At 64.1% G+C, this 15,756-nt stretch overlaps 2 protein-coding genes across 2 annotated transcripts in view; both read left to right on the top strand.

Moving 5' to 3' along the window:
* The window catches only part of LOC138806055 (zinc finger CCCH domain-containing protein 3-like), a 78,145-nt gene extending 69,811 nt beyond the window's left edge, over positions 1–8,334 (top strand). Inside the window, exons 10-12 of the mRNA XM_069991533.1 lie at positions 4,568–4,752; positions 5,551–5,858; positions 7,878–8,334. Of these exons, the coding sequence (XP_069847634.1) occupies positions 4,568–4,752; positions 5,551–5,858; positions 7,878–7,909 (525 nt within the window). The 3' untranslated portion in view covers positions 7,910–8,334. The remainder of the gene's footprint in view (positions 1–4,567; positions 4,753–5,550; positions 5,859–7,877) is intronic.
* A 5,849-nt stretch (positions 8,335–14,183) lies between these two features.
* On the top strand, positions 14,184–15,230 carry LOC138806364 (transcription factor MafA-like). Its single transcript, XM_069991854.1, has one exon. The coding sequence runs from the start codon at positions 14,184–14,186 to the stop codon at positions 15,228–15,230; it is 1,047 nt and encodes a 348-aa protein (XP_069847955.1).
* Positions 15,231–15,756: the final 526 nt, after the last annotated feature.

The following is a 15,756-nucleotide window of genomic DNA, read 5'->3' as shown; positions in this document are numbered from 1 at the left end:
AAAAGTCCATGAGACTTGTATCTCCAGTAAACCACCAGAAAACCAGAAGTGGCACTGTGGCTCAGGTGGTAGAGCACTTGCCTTGAGCAGAAGAGCTGAGGGACAGCGTCCAGGCCTGGAGTTCAAGCTCCATGCCCAACAAAAAATAATGCTCGACTAAAGGCTTGACTCAAGTGATAGAGTGCCAATGATGAACAAAAAAGCTGAGCAAGAGTGCAAGGCCTTGAGTTCAAGCTCTTGTTCTAGTGTACATGCATGAGCACACACACATATACGCACACACATAATAAAAATGAAAATAAAGCTGGGCACCAATGGCCCACTCCTGTAATCGTAGCTACTCAGGAAACTAAAATTTGAGGCTCATGGTTTGAAGCCAGCCTGGCAGGAAAAGTCTGTGAGACTCTTAGCTCCAATTAACCAGAAAGCCAGAAGTGGCACTGTGGCTCAAGTGGTAGAGCACTCGCCTTGAGCTGAAGAGCTGAGGGACAGCGCCCAGGCCCCCAGTTCAAGCCCCATGACCGACAAAAAACCAAAACACATTTATGATCCTGCTTTAAAGCCATGTCAGGTGACACCAGCACCTGCAATCTTGGTGTTGGTATGTGTTGATTGTCTCTTCATTGTGTTTGAGATGATGAATCATTTTGTATGTATTGTGCCAGTCCTGGGATTTTAATTCAGAGCTTGGTTGCTGTCCCTGAGCTTTTTTTTTTTAGCTAGACCTCTACCACTTGAGCCATATCTCCACTTCTAGCTTTTTTTGTATTAAGCCAGACGTATGGGGTGTTCTCAAGGGGGACCTGCCACCCCCACTTGCCCTCGCTGGCACGGTAGAGGGCTTCCTGGAGATTCCTGTGGGCGTGGAGTCCTCATCTCCCACTAGGCCTCCCCGGCACCTCCCACTCCACCAAGCAGGAGTCCAGGCCATTGGCATCAGGGTGAACGTCCTGGCCTCTCAGCCTTCTGGGGGAGGTATGGCCCGGCCTGACCCCTGGCCAGGGTCAAGTCCAGGCTGCCCTCTCATCCTCTGCTGCCTGGGTGGTTTTCTAGGTGTGTGGCCAGAGCGGAGTGGTCACACACAGGCCGAGGGATTCTGTCTGCTAGTGTTTGCACACTGGGAAGCTCGATGCGGTGGCATGTTTCCAAGCCTGGGACGCAGGAGCAGCGGAGCCCAGGGAGCCCTCACAAGTGCTCCAGGGTCTCTGGTGTCTGCTGGCATTTGCTGCAGTGGGCCCTGCAGGGGACAGGGACAGTGCATCTGCTCCTTCTTCATGGCACGGGAAGTCCCTTCTGTTTATTTTTATGCCAGTCTTGGCTTCCTTTTCCAGAGAGACTGGCCCATGCCTGGTAGGTTTTCAGTGCTGAGTGTGGGTGGCTCTGCCCTGGGCTCTGCCCCCCTCTGTTTAGTCTGGCTCCTTCCCATGGCCTCACCGCCAGTCTTCTCGGCCTTGTCAGGAGCCAGTTTTTGCCATGGCCGACACTATTGTTGGGGATTTCTCGCCTCACCACCCTCTGTCGTTTCCCTCACCGTTTCCTCCTGCCAGGCTTCCCCAAGAAGCGCCTGCCTCCACTCCACAGCCACCTGTCCCAGGAACTCTGAACCCTGCCTGCCTGCTGTCTTTCACTCCCAGGCTGGGCTAGTTGGTAAAAGATTGGGATCAGCCGGGCGCCAGTGGCTCACAACTGTCATCCTAGCCACTCAGGAGGCTGAGACCTGAGGATCGCGGTTCCAAGACAGCCCAGGCAGGAAAGCTCATGAGACTTTTTTTTTTTTTTTTGCCAGTCCTGGGGCTTGAACTCAGGGCCTGGGCACTGTCCCCGAGCTTCTTTTGCTCAAGGCTAACACGCTACCACTTGAGTCACAGCGCCACGTGTGGCTTTTTCTGTGTATGTGGTACTGAGGAATCAAACCCAGGGCTTCATGCATGCTAGGCAAGCACTCTACTACTGAGCCACCTTCCCAGCCCAATGAGACTTTTATCTACTGTTAACCACCAGAAAACAAGAAGTGGTGCTGTGGCTCAAGCGGTAGAGCATTAACCTTGAGCTGAAGAGCTGAGGGACAGCGCCCAGGCCCAGAGTTCAAGCCCCACCACCAACAAAAAAAAAGAAAAAGAAAATGTAGGTTTTCCCCATTTTCTCCGCCTTTGTGCATCTCGCGCCCGTTTCATGTTCACCGAGGCTGTTGTCTCCTTTCTTGTGCTGCAGGGACTCACCCCCAGGCCCCCCACACACACCAGGCAGCGTAGGGACTCACCCCCAGGCTCCCCACACATACCAGGCAGCGTAGGGACTCACCCCCAGGCCCCCCACACACACCAGGCAGCGTAGGGACTCACCCCCAGGCCCCCCACACATACCAGGCAGCGTAGGGACTCACCCCCAGGCCCCCCACACACACCAGGCAGCGTAGGGACTCACCCCCAGGCTCCCCATACATACCAGGCAGCGTAGGGACTCACCCCCAGGCCCCCCACACACACCAGGCAGCGTAGGGACTCACCCCCAGGCTCCCCATACATACCAGGCAGCGTAGGGACTCACCCCCAGGCCCCCCACACACACCAGGCAGCGTAGGGACTCACCCCCAGGCCCCCCACACACACCAGGCAGCGTAGGGACTCACCCCCAGGCCCCCCACACACACCAGGCAGCGTAGGGACTCACCCCCAGGCCCCCCACACACACCAGGCAGCGTAGGGACTCACCCCCAGGCCCCCCACACACACCAGGCAGCGTAGGGACTCACCCCCAGGCTCCCCACATACACCAGGCAGCGTAGGGACTCACCCCCAGGCCCCCCACACACCAGGCAGCGTCCCCTGGAGCGGCTCCTCCACCCGCCATGGAGCCACGCTCCTCGCCCCATGCTGCTTGCCTGTTTATTCTCTCTTCACTTCCTACTCGTTTTAACTGGACAAATTTAGTAGTGTATGTGTGTCTCTGTGTGTGTCTGTGTGTCTGTGCACGCACATGCACGTGCGCGTATGAATGCCAGGACTGGGACTTGAATTTAGAGCCTTGATCCCTTGACTTTTTTTTTTTTTTTTTGCCAGTCCTGAGGCTTGAACTCAGGGACTGGGCACTGTCCCTGAACTTCTTTTGCTTAAGGCTAGCGCTCTGCCACTTGAGTCACAGTGCCACTTCTGGCTTTTTCTGTTTATGAGGTGCTGAGGAATCGAACCCAGGGCCTGATGCAGAGTAGGAGCAGGGTCCTAGTTGGAATAGAATTCCTGTCTCTGTGTTTCCGTTTTCTTTAGTGTTGCTTTTTCTTCATATCTCGTGGATGATTAAAGAAAAGACTTCCCATTCCATCCTAGATTCTCGATTGTTTTCAAAATGGTCAGAGCAGCACTTTGTGGTAGGAGCATGGTGAGCTATGGGTTCGACGCCAGTGGTTCTAGAAGCCATTGTAAAAACCTAAAACAAAAGTCCAGGATGGAGCTCAGTGGCAGACTGCTTGTCTGGCATGCAGGAGAGTTCCTCGCTGGCCTCCACCCCAGCACCGAGGAACCAGCAGAAATGTATTTTACTTAAGCAGCTTAGCACATCAGCATGTCCACACACCATCAGTGGAGAGCTCGCAGTGCTGCCGATCTCAGGCACTCAGCGGCCACCACCGCCATGTTCCCGCAGCACCTGGCAGCGCCTTCCATTCATCTGTTCACACCCACACCCCTGTCCTGGCACTAGGTGGCGCCACTGTGCCTGAGGCAGGGACCACTGGTGCCAACTGGGACTTCAGGTCCTCTGTCACCAGCTGGGCTCAAACTACGTGGGGACAGGGGGTCCTCTGGCCTGAGTCTGCCTCCCAGGGGCACTTGGGGTCAGCCACGTCCCAGGAACAGAGGGGTAATGGCCCTGAACACGAGGCCCCTGGGGCTGGGAACGGGCAGGGGTTCCAGCCGGGTGGGCCTATGGCCTGCGAGGAGGTGGCGTGGAGATGGTGGATGATTCCTAGTTTGAGCGAGTCTTCCCCACGATGGGCACAAGAGCGGCTTTGGCACTGGCTGGCTTGGAGTTTGGGGAGCTGGGGCTCCTGTCACCCAGCCTGATGGGACAGCAGCTGGGGGCCGAGCCCAGCTGCGGGCAGGAGGCGCAGCTCCCCTGGAAGGCCTCCTGTGGGACGGCCGTACAGGACGGGGCACTCTGATGGCACCAGGAAGAGGCTTCTGGAATCCCGTGGCCTGGCAGGCAGAGGTGGGGCCAAGCGCTGCCTGGGACACCTGCCGTCGGACACGGGCCGCGCCTCCTCCCCCTCAGTGGGTATAATTAGCCTCATGACAGGTGCCATGGATCGAGTGCCTGGCCCGGCCTCAGCTGACCCGCTGCACCCACCAGTCCCGCCTCTGGGCCCGAACCCCAATCTACAAGGTCCCCTGAGGCCTCAGGCCCTAATTAACTTCCTCCAAACTCCTGAAACACTTACCAGGATGGATGGGCCATCAGCGCTTCTCTGGCCACAGGTCCCAGGAGCCCCCAGGCCGGCCCACCCCTGCCTCGTGCGTGCCCACAGCAGCCCCAGCGCCCGCCCTGTCCCCAACTGTGTCTCTTCCTCCTCCAGTGCAAGAAGAAGCACACACTGCTGTGCCCAGACTTCGCTCGCAGCGGCGTGTGTCCCCACGGCGCCCAGTGCCAGTTGCTCCACCGGAACCAGAAGCGCCCTGGCCGCCGGGCCACCGCACCCCCTACCCCTGCCCACAGCGACGGCGTCCCAAGGAGCAGGGCCTCGTCCGGCCACGGATCCAGGTGGTGGGGCAGTGGGTGTGCATGGGTGAGCTCGGGCTGGCCATCCCCCAGCACGCCGGGCTTCACGGCTAAAAGGATCCACAGAGGTGAAGGATTTAGCTCGCGGAGGAGCACTGGCCTAGCATAGACGAGGCCCTGAGTTTGGTCCTCAGCACCAAAAAAAAAAAAAAACTGAAAGGAAGGGTTAATTGTACAAGCCTGGCACCAGTGGCTCACACTGTCATACTCAGGAGGCTGAGATCTGAGGATCGCGGTTCAAAGCCAGCTGGGCAGGGCAGGAAAGTCCGTGAAAGTCTTTTCTCCAATAAACCACCAGAAAATGGGAAGTGGTGCTGTGGCTCAAAATAGTAGAGTGCTTGCCTTGAGCACAAAAGCTCAGGGACAATGTCCAGGTTCTGAGTTCAAGCTCCAGGACTGGCAAAAATAAAAAGAAAGTCAGAGGGGGAGATGCCCATCCCTGCCCACTTGCATGCCTGGAGCCAGGTGAGGAGCACCCACAGTCCAAGACTAGCAGAGCCAAGGCATCAGCAACCCATGGAGGGAGGCGGGAGCTTTCCACGGTCCCTTCCCAACAGAGAAGGAAGCCTGGGAGGACTTAAAGAGGCTCCCGGTCCTGGCCGCCCCAGTTCAGCCCCTCAGCCGAAGCTCGGGCCCAGAGCTGGGCTTGGCCTTGGGCAGCGGTGCCTGGGGGCAGGTGGGGGCCAGGGACGCCGTGTGGGACAGATGTCCCCAGCTCCTTGTCCCACAGCCTTCCTGAAGGTCAGCGCCCTCACTTCTGTCCTCTCTGCTTTCCTGCAGGAAGTCCTCCGCTACTCAGCGCCCTGCCAGGCAGACGCCCAGCTCCCCGGCCCCCCGGGCACTGACCCCGGCTTCTAGGGCCCTCGCCTCCGCCTCCCTGTCATCAAAGGCCGCCGCCTCCTCCTCTCCCTCCTCCGGCTCCCCCTCCCTGTCGTTGGGGCCGGAGGAGCCGAGCCTCCTCCAGGAGGAGGCCTCTGCCGTGGGCAGCCTCTGCAGACTGCCTTCCTTCATCTCCCTGCAGTCCTCCCCCAGCCCAGGCGCTCACACCAGGCCTCAGACCCCCAGGAGCCCCGCCGCCAAGGACTCAGGTGAGAGCCGGTCTCCGGCGAGGCCCACCAGCACCACACACGGCTTTACTTCATGTTTTCTCTTTGAGCAGTAGCAGAGTCTGAACTTGGAACCTTGGATTTGCTAAGCAGGCTCTGCTGTTTGAGTCCTCAACTAGTCACTTTCTGCATTGCTTCTTTTCTTTTTTTTTTTTTTAATTTGGTGCCAGTCCTGGGGATTGAACTCAGGGCCTGGGCACTGTCCCTGAACTCTTTTGCTCAAGCCTAGAGCTCTACCACTTGACCACAGCTCCACTTTAGCTCTTCTGGTGATTAGTTAGAGATAAGTCTCACTGACTCTGCTGCCCAGCCTGGCGCTGGGCTGTGCCCCTCAGACCTAGCCTCCCGCGTCGCTAGGATGACGAGCGTGCGCCACCAGCGCCGGCTTGCAGCGGCTATCTCAAAACAAGGTCTCACTTCATACCTGGGCTGGCCTGGACTCTGATCCCAGCCATTGCTGAAATAAAGTCTTGCATACTTTTATGCCCAGGCTGGCCTCAAGCCATGATCCCCTGATTTCCCCTTACAGGCAACTAGGATTATAGGCCTGGCCACTGAGCCCAGACGCAGGAGTCTTTAAATGCCCACCTCAGACCTTCCAAGTAGGGCCTGCAGGTGGCCTGGTGACTCAGGGCACACGTGTGCACACCTGTGAGGGGGGGCGGGCCAGCGAGGGGCACGTGGAGCAGTGGCTGCCGTGCAGACCACCCCAGTGAGGGCTGATTTAATTAGAAAGCACCCATTTCTGTTAATTTGTTCTGGAAGAGCACCGCGCACTCCTGGAGAGAACAGATGTTCCCTCTCCCCGATGAGCGTTTGGGGCTTGGTAAATGGCTCCACTCAGCCTTGTTTAGGAGAGAAAAGAGGATTTTATGGCTGCAAACGACCCTTTCTGTAAACATTTTACAGCTCTCCGCGTGTTTGAGTGACGATAAACCCCACGCAGCTCGGCGGGCTGCAAATTTGCGACCATACGGCTATCATTTTATTGTCATATTTCACGGTCGTAACGTTAATGGAAGATGCTGCAGGGTTCTCTAGCGGCCGCTCTCGATCAGGCGCCGGTTCCGAGGGGCCGCCTCCTGCTGGCAGCCTCCTCCGGGGTGCGGAGCTGCAGCCAGGCCGCACTGGACGGGCTGGACTGGCCGGAGCGCCAGCTCCTCCCATCCAGGCGGATCACAGCAGCTGAGGGCCTGAAGCGCTGCTGTGTGTGGAAGATGAGAAACCCAGCAGCTAGGCCCGGGGCAGAGGTGCACAGAGCGTGCCGTCCCGTGTGGGTGCCCGGCAGCTGGTGAGGCCACTAGAACCGGCGCCGGCCTGGCCAGAGGAGACGAGGGCAGGAAGCCGGGCTGTGTCTTTGTAGGTAGTTCCTGGCACAGAGGAAGGCGTGGGCAGGAACCGGCCAGCCTGGGCCTGGCCTGTCCGGGCAGAGCAGCCCCTTCCCCCTTGGAGGAGGGTCTTACGGGGGAGACGGAGTGGCACCGTGCTGTGCAGCCCCTCTGACGTAGCCGTGCCAGCAGGATGCTGTGGCTCCTGGGAGGGTGGCGGTGGCGGGAAGGGGTCGGGGGGAGGAGGGGGTGTCCCCCTGGGGCCCTGCTCGCCAGGGTCCTGCTCCAGGATCCTCCCCGCCACCCTGCCTGCCTCTGTGCAGCCGCGCCCTGCCGGCCCCCTGCACACACAACCTGCCTCCCAGATGGAGGGCACGGTGCCCCCTCCCGTGCGTCTGGCAGCCTTGCTCCAGGTGTGAGCACCCGCGTGCCCGTGTGCTCCACGCTGCTCCCCTCCCCCATGCCAGCCTTGCTCCCGGTGTGAGCACCCCGCGTGCCCGTGTGCTCCATGCAGGGCTGCGCCCAGGCAGGCCCCAGGCCGCCTGTCCTTTTCCAGGGCCTGGGTGAGGTGGCGCTACAGACAGGCCGCTCTCGGGCCCACAGCCAGGAATGGCCACGGAAGGCCCCGCCCAGCCTGGCGTCCCTGTATCTGACCTCTGCCCTCTCCGTACAGGGAGACCACTGCACATCAAACCACGGCTGTGAGGCCTCGGGACCAGCTTGCACCTACCTCAGACCTTCACGCTGGACAGGACGGAGGCTCTGCCCCCACGGGGGCTGCCCACCCCCGGCTGGGTGCCCACACCAGGCCACAGCACTGCCCACCTGGCTGTCGACCTTCTTTAACCTGTGTGCACCTAGGGCTCTTGCCCTGCCCTGAGCCAGGCTCCCAGCCTCCCAGCCTCCCCTCCCTCTGGGCCTGCGGCTTCACATCCAGGACTTGCTCCCTATCCTGTCCCTTGGGGTGCCAGGCAGGCCTCACCCCAGCCTGTTCTCTGCCATGACTGTGGCATCAGCTGTAAGACAGGTATCCCCAGCCTTCCCCACCCAGGACTCCTGCCAGGAGAGGAGGCCGCCAGCCAGGCCCCTGTGGTGGGCATTTTACATTGAGCAATAAATGTTATCCCGTGTCTGATTGGCCCTTCCTGACCCTCGCCACGCCTCAGGGCCCTGGACCTATGTGGGAGCACAGCCAGCCAGAAGACACGGCCTTCGGCCTTCGGCAGCGCAGGGGCCTGCTCCCCCCGCCATCCCCACGCCGTCGGGGCCGTCGGGGCTGCTCGCGGAGGAATTGGGGCAGGCCAGGGCAGAAGCAGTGGAGGCGTTCGCCGTGAGGGGGAGCTGGACGCCATCATGACCACCACAGGGGGCTCCAGGAGGCGGGGCTGGAGGGCCGTGTCCGCCCAGCCCCTCTCCTCCTGAGGGTAACTGGCCCGAGGCCCGCGGTGGAGCAGGCCAGGAGCCGCCAGCGTCCCCCACAGCGCGTGATGCACAGGGCCGCAGTGGTGCTCACCGCCACCCGAGCCGCCCTCACGGCTGCCCCGTCACCACCGGCCCTCCGCCCGGGCAGGGGAGCGGCGGGCAGGGAGGGGTCCTGTCACCGGCATGGCAGGGTGGCAGCAGGACTGGCCCGCAGGGGCGGCCAGGGCTGTGCGCCGCTTCCTGGGGGCACACGGAGGGGGGAGGCGGGCTTGTTCCCGTGCCAGCCCCGCCGAGTCCTTGCCTCACTCGCGCTATGGCCCTTGGGCTCTCTGTGCCCGCCACGGCCTGAGTCCTCAGGAAGGAGACAGAATCGCGGCCACCCCTTGGCCACCGTCGTCCAGGTGCTCACAGGGAGAGGGCGCCCTGCTGCCGCTCGACGGGAGCTGCCGCTGGCGGAGCTGGGGGCTCAGCCACACCCTGACTTGCTCCTGAGCATGGGACCCTCAGGGCTGGGGCCGTCAGGAGCCCCCTCCCCCACAGCAGACCCTGACCTCTGTGCCCCCCCCACTCCTGTGCCCTAAGCAGAGAGCTTAGCCGCAGGTCCGGTGGCCACATGCTAGGCCCTGGCGGCCCCTGCCCCTGCCCGGCTCCTGATAGCTGTAGCTGCCCCTCCACAGTTGGCCTTGGTTCAGGCTTCCCACGTGGGCCCATCACGCTTGGCGTGGGCGCTTGGCGTGGGTGCTCGGGCGGTGGCGGCTGCAGAGGGCGCAGCCGACTGCCTGCTCCCGGTGCAGCCTCTTCACCAAGCAGCCCACAGCCCCCGGCAGCCTCCGCGCACCGCACCGCGCAACGCGCACCACGAGGGGCGGGGACACGCACAGGCTGGGGACCCCTGGCCAAAGCAGCTAGCAGGCAGGCCCAGGAAGGACTGCACTGCCGTCTAAGAAGCTGCAGAGGACTCCTGGTTCACCATTGCCCGGAACTTGCCGGGTGCCTGATGCAGCCCGGCTCTGCCCGGCGCTGGGTTCTCCCGGCACCCACTCGGGGTTCGCGTGGCAGGGGGCAGCGGGCACTGCTCCGGGCCCCGGGAGTCGTCCATCTCTAGCCCTGCAGGGATCCTGAGGACGTGACAGGCAACCTGGGCCCGTGGAGACCTGAGGTGGGGACTGCCTCTCACCTCCAGGACAGACGTGGGCTGCCGCAGATCACCAGAGCCACGATGGGTGGGCCGAGGGCTGCGCCTCCCAGGAGGGGCCAGCAGGTGGCCAGGCTCCCTGCCCAGGACGGACCGACCGACCGACCGACCGACCGGGCATGCTCCCCCAGCTGATTGCCCACGGGGGTCCTGAGACCCCAGGCAGAAGCAAGCAGGGGCTTGGCGCTTGCTGGAAGCGGGGACTACTGCCTCCCAGAGAGATGGCTACCTGGGGCTGGGGCAGGACAGGGAGGGCCCAGGAAATAGGATTGGGGCGGGGGCTGGATCTTGGGACCTGCGCTCGCCTGGGAGGGGCAGCATCCTGGAGGGCCCTGCCTGCCGGTCTCTAGCCACCCTGTGCAGTCATGCAGACCCCGGCGGAGGTGGCTCAGGGGCCGGAGCCTCACTGGGTCACCAGACTGGCCTCGTGGGACCTTTGGGGAGCCTGGCATCCAGATGGCTCCTAAGTGCTGGGCGGGAGGGGATGGCTGTGGACGCCCGAGCCCAGGGGGCCACCACTTTTTTATTGTTGTTGCTTGTGGGGCTTGCACTAGGGGACTGGACGCTGTCCCTGAGCTCTTTTGCTCAAGGCTAGCGCTCTGCCACTTTGAGCCACAGCGCCACTTTGGTGTTCAAGCAGTTCATTGGAGACAAGAGTCTCACAGGGACTTTTCTGGCTTTACTGTGATCCTCAGATAAGAGTCTCCTGATGAGCTAGTCTGACAGGCCACTGGCACCCAGCCACCGCTGCCTTTTTTGTGTAAACAAGCCCAGGGTGGGTCTGCCTACGAGGGGCGGGGCGCTGGGGCTGGGCAGCCCCCCTCAAGGCAGGCTCCCCCAATCCCTTCCCCTTGCTAAGCCCTGGGTTAGTGTGACTGGACAGCCACAGCCAGCGTGTCTCTGAAATCAAGCGGCAGAAGTGACCCCCGGGGTCCCGGCGCGGAGCTCTGCCTGATGCAGTGTGCAGGGTGATGTTTCTTCTGCCAGACTTCAAGCAGACCATAACTTGTAATACGCCTCTCATCCTAGCTACCCAGGAGGCTGAGATCTGAGGATAGGGGTTCGAAGCCAGCCTCCGACAGGAAAGTCTGAGACTAGGTAAGTTGGGGCTGAGCGGCTCTGCCTCCCACGTGGGTCTCCACTGTGCAGGCAGCAGTTCGGAAATAAACTTTTCCTGCCAGAATACCGCGTGGTGTTCCCTTCATCGGCTACCTAAATGCACACCAATACTGAGTTCAAGGTCCAGGACCCTTGCACACACGACAGAACTGTGGCAGGTCAGTCCGCCTGTGGCCTGGGCCCTGTGCTGGGGCGGCGTCCCTGAGTGCCATCCAGTGGCTGGAGATGCTGAGCTCAGGCCCCAGCGAGCAGCGGCCCAGGGCAGTGAGGAGGAGGGAGAGCACCGTCCTCCCCACAGCCCAGCCCCCCCCCAGCAGAGCACCCCTCCTTCCCGCGGGCTGGTGAGGACTGCACGGGAGGAGAGTGACCTGCTCAGGCCAAGAGCCCTAGAGAGGTCTGAAGCGAGAGCTGACGCTGAGCCTGTTCGCTCACAGAATTTCTAGAAAGCCAGCCGAATCCATTGGCTTTTCGAAGCCAAGTTCAGAGCCAAGGGGAAACAGATCCAAACACTGAGCTGCTTCACCGGGGGCCCCCGGTCCCAGGCTCATCCCACACTGCTGTGGCGAGGAGCCAGAGCCCCAGTGCTCCTCCCCCTGCTCCCCTGCTCCCCCCTGCGCTGGACACCCCGGTCGGTCCTCACTGTCCGCATGGCCGCGGTGCTCTCCCCTCCTTCCCTGACTCTCTCCATGTGCCAGGCAGGCCTGCACCAGCTGCTCCCTCTGCCTGGGGGCTCTTGTGCCAGCACGCACGCGTGTGTGCGCACATGCACACCCACACCCATGTACTGCCGCGGATGCGTGAAGGGTGGCGGCGTCTGACGGGGCTGGGCCCAGTGTGCTCAAACATCCCATTTTACAGCCCTTGGAAGCCTGGAAGCGGGTCCTGGTGGGCTGGGGGGCCACTAGAGGCTGCCCAGCCTCACAGCACATGCTGGGACATCTCCTGCCAAGAAGAGGCACTGAGCCCCCGAGAGCCACCAAGCCTGGGCATAATCTGGGACTGTCCCTTGGCCTGGGGCCAGAAGCTTGGCCCCCCAGGAATGTACTCACTGGTTGAGAGCAGCCGGAAGCTCTTCCAGCCGCCCCCAGCAGCGGCCTAGAAGATAGGTCACACCACACCTGGTGTCCTTCCCAGTGTGCCCAGGCCCCATGGGAACAGGACTGGGGGTCATGCGGGGTCCTCCGGGCCTGTCCCTGAGCTGCTTTTGCTCAAGGCTAGCGCTCTACCACATGAGCCACAGTGCCACTCTGGCCTTTTCTGTGTATGTGGCGCTGAGGAATGGAACCCAGGGCTTCATGCATGTTAGGCAAGCGCTCTACCACTGAGCCACTTCCCAGCCCCTACCAGCCACATCCTTGTACCCAGAGTCCTGAGCCATGTGTTCCACAGTGAAGGCAGGGCCTCAAAGCCCGATGCCAGATAAATTCCAAGCCCAGAAAGTCTGGCCTTCCAGAGCCTCAGGAAGCCCAGAGTTGTGGGAGGGTAAAGGGGTAAGACACTCGGGAGGTGGCTGCCTGACTAATGGCAGATACCTGAATGCTTGGGCTTGCAGGCAGGTGCTCTGCCACTTGAGCCACAACTCCAGCTCATTTTTTGTCGGTTGTGGGGCTTGAACTCTGGGCCTGGGTGCTGTCCCTGCACTCTTCAGCTCAAGATCAGCGCTCTACCACTTGAGCAACTCTGCCACTTCTGGTTTTCTAGTGGTTTATTGGAGATAAGAATCTCACAGACTTTCCTACCTGGGCTGGCTTTGAACTGTGATCCTCAGACCTCAGCCTCCTGAGGAGCTAGGATGACAGGTGTGAGCCACTGGTGCCTGGCTCCGGCTCACTTTATCTTGTGTGTGTGTGTGTGTGTGTGTGTGTGTGTGTGTGTGTGTCACAAGTACTGAGGCTGGAAGTCAAGGCCTGGGCACTGTCCCTTAGCTTTTTCACTCAAGGCTGGCACTGTACCATTTGAGCCAAATCTCCACTTCTGTTTTTATTGTTGTTTAGTTGGAGATGAGACTCTCTTGGATTTGTCTGCCTGGGCTGGCTTCAAATGGAGGTCCTCAGATCTCAGCCTCCAGAGTAGCTGGAATTACAGGCGCGCCGCCAGCGCTTGGTTTGGTTATTTTGCGGGAGGGAGGCTGGGCTGCCGGCCTCCGCCTCGTGCCTCTCGGTGCCACGGACGGCGGGGCGGCAGGTGGCTGCTACACTGCCCAGCCTCTGAGACGTCTCTGGAACCTTCCTTCCCCGGCTGGCTCCAGCCCGCCCTCCCTGCCCCACCTCCGTCTCCCAGGTAGCGGGGATCACAGCTGGAGCCGACCTCGCCCAGGCCCAAAGTTAAACCCATCGCAGTCACGCAGCGTCAGCCCGTGCTCCCCTCCCCGGCCCGGCGCACGGGTCAGGCCGGCCCCGGCGGAGGCGGGCTCGGAGGGCGCCGCGCTGGCCCCGCGCTGGCCCCGCGCTGGCCCGAGGTGCCGGCAACTTCGTGGACGGAATCCCCGCCCCGCCCCGCCGCCGGCTAAAAATAACGCGCCCCGAGGCCCGCGTCCCGCCCTGGCCCCGCCGCGGGCTCGGGACTCCGGAGACGGAGGCGCGCGGCCACCGGGCGGGCTCTGCTCCGGGACCCCGCGCCCGGAGGCCGGCCTGGCGGCGGCGGGGCTCGGTGCAGTCCCCCGCGGCTGCCACCAGGGGGCCCCGACAACTTTGCTCGCCAGCGGCCCTTCCGCACCTCTTCCCACAGCTGTTTCCCGCAGGAGATTGACAGCTGGGCTCCGGGTTGCCATGGGGATAGGCAAATGAGGGCGGCGGGGCTGGGCCTCCGATTGGCCCGGGGGCGCGCACCCCCTCCCGGGGAGGCGGGCTCCGGCGCCGGGCTCTATAAAGGCGTGCGTCCGCTCGGCGCCGGGCCGTGGGAGGCGGGGCCGGCCGGCGGCGCGGGCGGGGCTCGGGGCGGGGCAGGAAAGCCCGAGGCGCGGCCCGGCCGCCACCGGCCGGGCGGGAACGCGGAGAACCCGGACTCGGAGGCGGCGCAGGGGGGAAGGGGGGGGGTGGGGGTCCCGCGCCCGCTGGGAGCGGGCCCGGGGTCGCCCGGGAGGCCCGGCTGGCGGCGGCGCCGCTGTGCCGCCTCGTACTCGGTGGCGCCAAACTTTTGCCGGTGACCCTCGGTCCTGCGCCCGCCCCGGCCCGGCCCGCGGCGCGCGGGGAGCCCGGGGCGGGGGGGAGGCCCGCGACCCCCCTCCCCCCCGCCGCCCGGGCGATGGCCGCGGAGCTGGCGATGGGCGCCGAGCTGCCCGGCAGCCCCCTGGCCATCGAGTACGTGAACGACTTTGACCTGATGAAGTTCGAGGTGAAGAAGGAGCCGCCCGAGGCCGAGCGCTTCTGCCACCGCCTGCCGCCCGGCTCCCTGTCCTCGACGCCGCTCAGCACGCCCTGCTCCTCCGTGCCCTCCTCGCCCAGCTTCTGCGCGCCCAGCCCGGGCACCGGCGCGGGCGGCGGCGGCGGCGCGGCTCCGGCCGGGGGCGCCCCGGGACCGCCGCCCGGGGGCCCCGGCGCCGTCGGGGGCGCCCCGGGGAAGCCGGCGCTGGAGGATCTGTACTGGATGAGCGGGTACCAGCACCCCCTGAACCCCGAGGCGCTCCACCTGACGCCCGAGGACGCGGTGGAGGCGCTCATCGGCAGCGGGCACCACGGCGCGCACCACGGCGCGCACCACCCCGCGGCCGCCGCGGCCTACGAGGCCTTCCGGGGCCCGGGCTTCCCGGGCGGCGGCGGCGGCGGCGGCGCGGACGACGCGGGCGCCGGCCACCACCACGGCGGCGCGCACCACCACCACCACCACCACCACCACCACCACCACGCGGCCGGCCACCACCACGGGCACGGGCACGGGCACGGCGGCGCGGGCGGCGCGGGCCCGCACGTGCGCCTGGAGGAGCGCTTCTCCGACGACCAGCTGGTGTCCATGTCGGTGCGCGAGCTGAACCGGCAGCTCCGCGGCTTCAGCAAGGAGGAGGTGATCCGGCTGAAGCAGAAGCGGCGCACGCTCAAGAACCGCGGCTACGCGCAGTCGTGCCGCTTCAAGCGCGTGCAGCAGCGGCACATCCTGGAGAGCGAGAAGTGCCAGCTGCAGGGCCAGGTGGAGCAGCTGAAGCTGGAGGTGGGGCGCCTGGCCAAGGAGCGGGACCTGTACAAGGAGAAATACGAGAAGCTGGCGGGTCGGGGCGGGCCTGGCTTCCCGCGGGAGGCCTCGCCGCCGCAGGCCGGCCCGGGCGCGGCCAAGGCCACGGCCGACTTCTTCCTGTGAGCGCCGCGGGGCCGGGGCCGGGGCCGCACGCCGCGCCCTCCCCGCGAGCCCCGCCGCGCGGCCCCGCACGCCCCCCGGACGCCCGCGCAGGCCGGGCCGGGCCGGTCCCGCGCGCTCCGGGTCGCCGCCGTCCGGCCGGCCGTCCGCGCGCGCGCTCCGCGCCAGCCCTCACCACTGCACGCGACCGCGGGGACTTACGTCGGGCGGGCGGGTCCGGGGCCGCCGCGGCCCGTCCTTCCCCGCGCTCCAGCTCCCGGTTCGCTCCTTCACTCCCGCTCCTCCCGGGACAGGCGGCCGTGCGCTCGAAACGTTTCTAACGACCGCGCCCTGCGACTGGGAGGGAGGACTGGGGCACGCCGGCGCCCGGCCGGCTCCCCGCCGCATGCGTCGCCCGCCCGCCCGCGCCCGCCCCGCGTCCCCGGGCCCGAGCCGGGCCGTTCCCCGCGAGCGGCCGGCGGGGCGGCGCTGCCCGGCCCGAGCCGCGGTTTCTCCATGCACCAGATCCTGTTTATGACCCCGGGAAAGA

This window comes from Dipodomys merriami, unplaced genomic scaffold (genome assembly GCF_024711535.1).
Source record: "Dipodomys merriami isolate MVZ:Mamm:240054 unplaced genomic scaffold, mDipMer1.0.p SCAF_4, whole genome shotgun sequence".
NCBI classification, from domain to species: Eukaryota; Metazoa; Chordata; class Mammalia; order Rodentia; family Heteromyidae; genus Dipodomys; species Dipodomys merriami.
The sequence above is the reverse complement of the archived record's forward strand: the minus strand, read 5'-3'. Positions and strand labels throughout refer to the sequence as shown.